The sequence below is a fragment of the Colobus angolensis genome, unplaced genomic scaffold, assembly GCF_000951035.1.
Source record: "Colobus angolensis palliatus isolate OR3802 unplaced genomic scaffold, Cang.pa_1.0 Scaffold427, whole genome shotgun sequence".
Lineage (NCBI taxonomy): Eukaryota > Metazoa > Chordata > Mammalia > Primates > Cercopithecidae > Colobus > Colobus angolensis.
Window position 1 is genome coordinate 155751 of NW_012117677.1, and position 8914 is coordinate 164664.

Here is an 8914-nt window from a genome sequence, read left to right on the forward strand (position 1 = left end):
TCACACCTGTAATTCCAACACTTTGGGAGACTGAGGTGGACGAATCACTTGAGGTCAGAAGTTCGTGACCTGGTTGGCCAACATGGTGAAACCCCATCTCTACTAAAAATACAAAAATTAGCTGGGCGTGGTGGTGTGTGCCTGTAGTCCCAGCTACTCGGGAGGCTGAGACGGGGGAATTGTTTGAACCGGGGGTGGGGTAGAGCTTGCAGTGAGCCGAGATCTGGCCACTGCACTCCAGCCTGGGCAACAGAGCAAGACTCCGTCTCAAAAAAAAAAAAACATTACTTAGGTGATACGGCCCTTTTCAATGCATCAAATCAAAAGGCAGTTACTGAGTTTGTCCACCACTGGTAATAGCTTTAATCATTTAATTAGGATAGTATTTACTAGATTTTTATACTCTAAGAGTCTCTTTGCCTTTGCTTTTAATTAGTGAGGAAATACTTTTGAAATTGTGTAAAAATCTTGTTCCCCTGAAGTCTTTTACCCAATTATTTACGTACCCAAGCATGATTGTTGGCTGAATTGAATATTACTGTGTTGACTGAAACTGTGTTTCTATATTTGTTGGCATTCTTCTGTAAATAAAAACTATGCAGGGGCCAGGCATGGTGGCTCACGCCTGTAATCCTAGTACTTTAGGAGGCCTAGACGGGCAGATCTCTTGAGCCCAGGAGTTCAAGACCAGCCTGGCCAACAGAGCAAGATCTCTAAAATTAAAACAAACAACTATATAGATAAATTTTAGTTAAATTCATGAATCTTTTTTTCTTAAAAAAAAAAAAAAATTGCTCTGAGGCCAGGTGTGGTGGTTCACACCTGTAATCCCAGCACTTTGGGAGACCGAGGCAGGTGGATTACCTGAGGTCAAGAATTCAAGACCAGCCTGGCCAATATGGTGAAACTCCGTCTCTACTAAAAATACAAAACTTAATGCCAGGCGTGGTGGCTCACGCCTGTAATTCCAACTACTCAGGAGAATGAGGAAGGAGAATTGCTTGAGCTTGGGAGGTGGACGTTGCAGTGAGCTGAGATTGTGCCATTGCACTCCAGCCTGGCCAACAGAGAGACTCTGTCTCCAAAAAAAAAAAAAAAAAAAAAAAAAAAAGCTCTGAGATTTAAGTCATACTTAGGATGTTGCCAGAGATTTTTTTTTTATTTTTTAAGACGGGAGACTTGCTCTGTGTTGCCCAGGCTGGAGTGCAGTGGCACGATCTCAGCTCACTGCTACCTCTGGCTCCTGAATTCAAGGAATTATCCTGCCTTCGTTTCCTGAGTAGCTGGGGCTACAGGCACACACTACCATGCCTGGCCAATTTTCATATTTTTAGCAGAGATGTAGTTTCATCAGGTTGGCCAGGCTGGTCTCAAACTCCTGGCCTCAAGTGATCCACCCGCCTCGGCCCCCCAAAGTGCTGGGATTACAGCGGTCAGCCACCAATCTCAAATTTAAGTACAGTACTGTTTTTCCTTTTTCTTTAGATGGAGTTTTGCTTTTGTTTTCCAGGCTGGAGTGCAATGGTGCGATCTCGGCTCACCACAACCTCCACTTCCCGGGTTCAGGCGATTCTCCTGCCTCAACCTCCCGAGTAGCTAGGATTACAGTCATGTAGCACCATGCCTGGCTAATTTTATATTTTTAGTAGAGACAGCATTTCTCCATGTTGGTCAGGCTGGTCTCAAATTCCCGACCTCAGGTGATCCACCTGCCTCAGCCTCCCAAAGTGCTGGGATTACAGGCATGAGCCACCATGCCCAGTCTAAGCAGAGTACTTTTACAGTTGCATTTTAATGTTCAAATTTATGATCTACCTGGAATTTATTTAGCAAAGGGAAATGAGGTAGGGGAGGCACACTTACAGTTTTTAGATGGTTACCCAGTTATCCAACGTTTTTTGAATCAACCATTTTTTTCTCCACTAATCTTAAATGATACTCTGAATACGTACTAAATCCTTGGATGTATCCGGGTCTATGATTACTCTATTCTACCTAGTCATGTTCTAGCATGAAATTGCTTTAAGTGCTATACCTCTTTTTTGTTTTTGAGACAGAGTCTCACTCTGTCACCTAGACTGGAGCGCAGTGGCGCAATCTAAGCTTACTGCAACCTCTGCTTCCTGGGCTTAAGCAAGTCTCCTGCCTTAGCCTCCTGAGAAGCTGGGACTACAGGCATGCACCAACATGCCCAACCACCCTGGCCTCCCAAAATGCTAGGATTAGCGGCGTGAACCACTGCACCCGTCCAGGTGCTATATTTCCCTCTCTCCTTCCCTCCCTCCCTTCCTCCCTTTCTTTCCTTCTTTCCTTTCTTTCTTTCCTTCTTTCTTCTTTCTCTTTTTGTTTTCAAGACAGAGTCTGCTCTGTCACCCAGGTTGGAGTATACTGGTGTGATCTAGGCTCACTGTTGCCTCTGCCTCTTGGGTTAAAGCAATTCTCCTGCCCCCAGCCTCTAAAGTAGCTGGGATTACAGGCGCCTGCCACCATGCCCAGCTAAGTTTTTTAATTTTAGCAGAGATGGGGTTTCACCATGTTGGCAAGGCTGGGTCTGGAACTCCTGACTTCAAGTAATCTGCACGCCTTAGCCTCCCAAAGTGCTGGGATTACAGGCATGAGCCACCGCATCTGGCTGTGTATATTGATTTTTTTAACATTTTCTTATCTTATGTAACTTTTTCTTTCTTTTTTAGAGACAGGGAATTTCTCTGCCACCCAGGAGGGAGTACAGTGGTGCAATCATAGCTCACTGTAATCCTGAATTCCTGGACTATGTATGGGGGCAATGGGAGCACGAATTAACCCAGGAACTGTATCCCAAGGAACCTAGAAGCAGAGGATCAGTATGAACGCAGTGAGGAACAGGGAGACAGAACTCCACTTCAGGCAGTAACTACTGCTGTAGAAACTGACAGAACAATTCAGGGTTAGGAGCTGTCCTAGAGAGAGTGTTCCGGAGACTGCTTCCTAATGGTGCCACAGAAGTGCCTGATAGCTCTATTTTTTTTTTTTTTTTTAAAGTTGAGACAAAGTTAATATAAAATTCACAAGGCTGGGCATGGTGGCTCACACCTGTAATCTCAGCACTTTGGGAGGCTGAGGCAGCTGAATTGCTTGAGATGAGGAGTTTGACACCAGCCTGGTCATCCTGGTGAAACCCCGTGTCTACTAAAAATACAAAAATTAGCCAGGCGTGGTGGTGCATGCCTGTTATCCCAGCTACTCGGGAGGCGGAGGCAGGAGGATTACTTGAACCTGGGAGGCAGATGTTGCAGTGAGCCGAGATTGTGCCACCGCACTCCAGCCTGGGTGACAGAACGAGACCCTGCATCAAAAAAATAAAATAAAAAATATATAATTTACCATTTTAACTGCTGTAAAGTATATATGTCAGTGATTTTTAGTATATTCACAACAATGTGAAACCATCACCACTATATACTTACAGAACATTTCCATCACTTGAAAAAGAAACCCTGTACCTATTCAGCAGTCACTCCCGTTTCCTCTCCCTGCAGACCTTGGCAACCATTAATCTACTTTCTGCCTCTAAAGATTTTCCTATTTTGGACACATCATATAAACAGAATCATACAATATCTGGCCTTGTGCGCCTGACTTCTTAGTGGAATGTTTTTAAGGTTTATCCATATTTAAATATATATCAGTATTTTGTTTCATTCTTTTTTGTGACTGAATAGTAGTATCAATTCTTGAATATACGATAGACATCTATCTCTAGATTCCAGCAGAGCAAAAAGCAAGAAGTATACTCAGCTCTGGTTGGTGTGGGTGCTCCCTGAGAAATGGAATGAAGCTGACAATGTCTTCATGATACAATTCAGTGTTTTAATTATGATGATCTCACATCAAGCTCTTTGGATGCAAATTTACAGCAAATTCAGTGAGTAACTAGGGAATATGAAAATCTTGCTTTTAAACATCAGGAACCAATTAAGCAACATGTTGCACAGAAAACCTTAATTAACAAAGCCAGGGAAATACTGGCCCAAGTTCAGAAAGGAGACTGGCAGGAACGGGCAGGAAAAGAAACAAATCATTCTGAATGAGACTGTTCCTGCCTGAGACCCTGCTAAAACTACTAGGTGGCTTTAGAGTTTCATGAAGCTGAAAAGACGCGCTGCTTATCCCCAGGACTGATCAATCCAGCAATCATTCAAATGCTTGTGTGGCAGAGTGGGTTTCTCCTGTCCATGAGTTCCCACGGGAAAGGCCAATCTGCCTGGCCCCATGTATCCATTAAGCAAACTAATGTAGCCTGTATCCGCAAGATAAGTGCTGTGTGCTTTCAGAGGGCCAACATTTAGGTGTCTAACACAGTTTCTTACTAAGTCAACAGGAAGATGATAAAGGCAGCAAAAATCTGAGGATAGAGCAGTGTCCTGATGAAGTGTGACACCTGCTGGCTGATCAAGAAAAAAAAGAAATATTCTTGGTCTTCAACTATTCAGACTTCACATCAGAAAACGCAAAATAAAATAACAAGATGCCATTTTTTGACCCTCAAATTAGCAAATGACTCCCCGCCCCCATCATAACACCATGCTGAGGAAGATTCTAGGGAACTAGAATAAAGGTGGTAAATTGGTACCACTTTTTTGCAGGACAATTAGGCTTTGCTATTCAAAAAAGAAAGAGAGAATTTCTGTGTTTTGACCAGCAGATGGACAGAAAAAAGACAAACCACGTTAAAATGTCATATTCCCTTTAAGTCAGTAATCTCACTGCTAAGTTTATCTTAATGAAGTTATCACAGATGTGTGCCAAGATTTAGCTACAAATATAATAGCATTATTATATTTGGGTTATAATAGTAAGTTATAATAGCAAGAAAGAGGAAACAACGTAACATTCAAAAATAGAGTAATAGTTTAAATTAGGATATATCCATACATTTAAATATATTTTGCTACATACCTACAGGAAATAGGTATACTACCTATTGTTCAAAACAAGAATATGTAAGTATTGTTGTTTAAAAAGGAAAAAAAGTCCCTCAAAAAATATATACCATGTTGCGAATAAGGTGATCTCAGAGGAAATACAGTTATGGCAGGCCTTTCATTTTCTACCTAGTTCTTTCTATGTTGAAAACAAAATAGGCAGAGCGCGGTAGCTCACACCTCTAATCCCAGCACCTTGAGAGGCCGAGGTGGGTGAACTGCTTGAGATGAGGAGTTCAAGACCAGCCTGGCCATCATGGTGACACCCCATGTCTCCTAAAAATACAAAAAAATTAGCTAGGCATGGTGGAGCACGCCTGTAATCCCAGCTACTTGGGAGGCTGAGGCATGAGAATCACCTGAACCCGGGGAGGTGGAGGTTGTAGTGGGTTGAGATCGTGTCACTGCATTCCAGACTGGGCAACAGAGTGAGACTCCATCTCAAATTAAAAAAAAAAAAGAAAGTGGCTGGGTGTGGTGGCTCACGCCTGTAATCCCAGCACTTTGGGAGGCCGAAGCGGGCGGATCACGAGGTCAGGAGATCGAGACCATCTTGGCTAAAACGGTGAAACCCTGTCTCTACTATAAATACAAAAAATTAGCTGGGTGTGGTGGTGGGCACCTGTAATCCCAGCCACTCGGGAAGCTGAGGCAGGAGAATGGCATGAACCCAGGAGGCGGAGCTTGCAGTAAGCCGATATGGCGCCACTGCACTCCAGCCTGGGTGACAGAGTGAGACTCTGTCTCCAAAAAAAAAAGAAAAGAAAAGAAAAAGAGAAAGAAACAAAATAAACCAACTTTTTTTTTATCAGAAGCAAAATTCACAGAGCCAGCTAGAAATCATAGGAAGTGACTAGGTATTTTAGATATCAAAGAGAAGGCAAAAACCTTCTGTTGTGACCTCTATCCACAAAGGATGAGAAAGCCTGAGCCTTCAAACCCCTGTCCCCCTACCCCCATTCTTTTGAGTTTCTGGGGAGCCCCTGGCCCATTACTCACAGAGATTATTTCAGATCTTCACTCTCTTTCAAGCTCCCTTACCCACTCCTGCTCCTTCATTCTTACATTCTATATGCCATAGGGAGAAAATGAAACCAAGCCACCAGATAGGAACACCATCATCTTTATGTATTTACTCCTGCTCTCTTTCAAATGCTTCAATATTTGTACACACCACCAGTAAAAGCAATGGTGAGATGACTGCTTTTATGACATCATGCCACTGTCCCAAGGTCAAGGAAGAAAAAGAAATGGAATAAATATTAGGATGCAACCAGTTCAACAACTACATTATTTCAGGCGAATCAGAAAAGTGGTGGGAAAGAAGCCCAATTGTAGGGGACTATGGAGTAAACAGGAGATATCACCACAAATTCTTTATAAAAAGAAGAGGAAATTCAAAATAAATATCTGGGCTGGGTATGGTGGCTGATGCCTGTAATCCCAACACTTTGGGAGGCTGAGGTGGGTGGATCACCTGAGGTCAGGAGTTCAAGACCAGCCTAGCCAACATGGCGAAACCCCATCTCTACTAAAAATATAAAAATCAGCCAGGTGCACTGGTACATGCCTGTAATCCCAGCTACTTGGGAGGCTGAGGCAGAAGAATCACTTGAACTGGGAAGGCGGAGGTTGCAGTGAGCCAAGATCCCACCATTGCACTCCAGCCTGGATGACAGACCAAGACTCTGTCTTAAAAAAAAAAAAAATCCGAGAAACCAAAACAAATACATGTATTTAAGTAGAGGTAGCAAACATAGCATACTTCATTTTTAATTGCAGTATGACTGACATAAACCGTACACATTTAAAATGTACAAGTTTTGACATGTGTATAAGCCCATGAAACCATTACCATATTAAAGACAATGAATGCATCCACCACCTCCAGAAGTTTCCTTGCCCCTATGTTATTTTTCTCTCCCACCATTCCTTGCCTCTGGAGGTATACTAATATGACAGCCTAAATGTGTCTGACACAGTACAGCTATTAAATTCATCCTTTCTCTTTTATCTTCACTGTGACTAACTGGGCTCAGACTCTTATTCTCCCTCCCCAGAATATGACAAAAACCCTGGTCTCTAGTTTCCCACATCTTGCTCCACCCGCGATCCGTAATCCAGCCTCTATACATCACTCCCCATTTAGATTAAGGTCGAGGCAAAGATCCTCAACCTGACCTAATAGGCTCTTCAGGACGTATGTCCTGCCTAACTCCTAGATCCTTATTTCTTGCTATGCTCCTCAAAAACTAAAGTACATGCCAGGTACCAAATATGCTTTCCAACGTCTTTTCTTAAACTGCTTTTTTGGTTGGGAAAAAACAACCCTAAATCCTACCCAGTCCCAGGAAATCTCTACTCATCCTTCTAGAATCTAGACCAGTGTTTCTCAATGAGGGGCAATTCTGGCCCTCAGGGAATATCTGACAATGTCTAGAGACATTCTTTGCTACCATAACTGGGCAAGGAGTTGCTACTGCTACATAGTGGGTAGAGGCTAGGGATGCTGCAAAACATCCTGCAACGCACAGGACAGTCACCACAACAAAGAATTATCTAGCCCCAAAGGGCAACACTGCAGAGGAGAAGCCTTGAACTAAATTAAAACTCAGTATCCCATTTTCTATGAAAGCTTTTCTGTGTTCCCTCCACATCAAGTCCTATGCTTGTTGACAGGCATACATTAACATCCAAAGTATATCTCTATTTCAGCATTTATCTCACTGCAGGAGAAGTTCTGATTTACATGTCTGCCTATTCCACTAATTATAATTGCTTCAAAAACACAGACCATCATTTTGATCTGCAGATCTCGAGTGTACAACAAAACAGCAATGTTCACTGTTTTGTAATTTTAAATAACAGCTATATTTAACAATGAACGAACAAAAGAGAGATAGAAGCATTTATTCTCCTGGCTTTACCAAAAAAAATTCTTTAAAAATTACAGGCCAGGCGTGGTGGCTCATGCCTATAATCCCAGCACTTTGGGAGGCTGAGGCAGGTGGATCACCTGAGGTCGGGAGTTCAAGATCAGCCTGACCAACATGGAGAAACCCCGTCTCTACTAAAAATACAAAATTAGCCGGGGTGGTGGCGCATGCCTGTAATCCCAGCTACTCAGGAGGCTGAGGCAGGAGAATCGCTTGAACCCGGGAGGTTGCGGTGAGCCGAGATCATGCCATTGCACTCCAGCCTGGGCAAAAAGAGCAAAACTCTGTCTCAAAAAAAATAAATAAATAAAATAAAAATTATACAAATAATACACGTTTCATAGATAAGAAGAAGAGATAAACAAAATGAAAAGTAATTTTTAAACAGGCAGAAGCACCATCTAAAGTTGAAAGAGAGAAACCCCAAAGTAAATTTGAGAATTCTGAAAAGCAGTGCCAGGATTTTTATAGTATGAATCCTGTTACATGCTCTCTACTTACTTGAGAACAGCAATCTCTTGAACTGTTATAGCCCTTTTATCTTTGGTTCCCATGTAGGAGAATATATTTGGCTTGACTCTGGCAAGAGAGAAACAAGATCATCTGAAGTCACATACCATAATATCAAAAGGAAACCCTAATTCTCATAATTTAAGTTTTAATATAAACATACTTAAAATCATAACACAGTAAGAGAAGAACGAAGAGAAACTTTATTTTAACATGAATCCAGGGAGGCTAGGCGCAGGGGCTCATGTCTATAATTCCAGCACTTTTTTAGAGGCCAAAGCAGGTGGATCACCCGAGGTTAAGAGTTCAAAACCAGCCTGACCAATATGGTGGAACCCCATCTCTACTAAAAATACAAAAATTAGCTGGGCGTGGTGGTGTGTGCCTGTAGTCCCAGCTACTCGGGAGGCTGAGACGGGGGAATCACTTGAACTCAGGAGGCTGAGGTTGCAGTGAGCCGAGATCACACCGCTGCACTCCGGCCTGGGCCACAGAGTGAGACTC

General features: G+C 42.7%; 1 protein-coding gene across 1 annotated transcript in view; it reads right to left on the bottom strand.

Annotated features, from left to right (window-relative positions):
• The window catches only part of PUS7 (pseudouridylate synthase 7 (putative)), a 79918-nt gene that overhangs the window by 29157 nt on the left and 41847 nt on the right, over window positions 1-8914 (bottom strand). The window contains exon 7 of the mRNA XM_011956857.1: window positions 8402-8479. Within this exon, the coding sequence (XP_011812247.1) occupies window positions 8402-8479 (78 nt within the window). The remainder of the gene's footprint in view (window positions 1-8401; window positions 8480-8914) is intronic.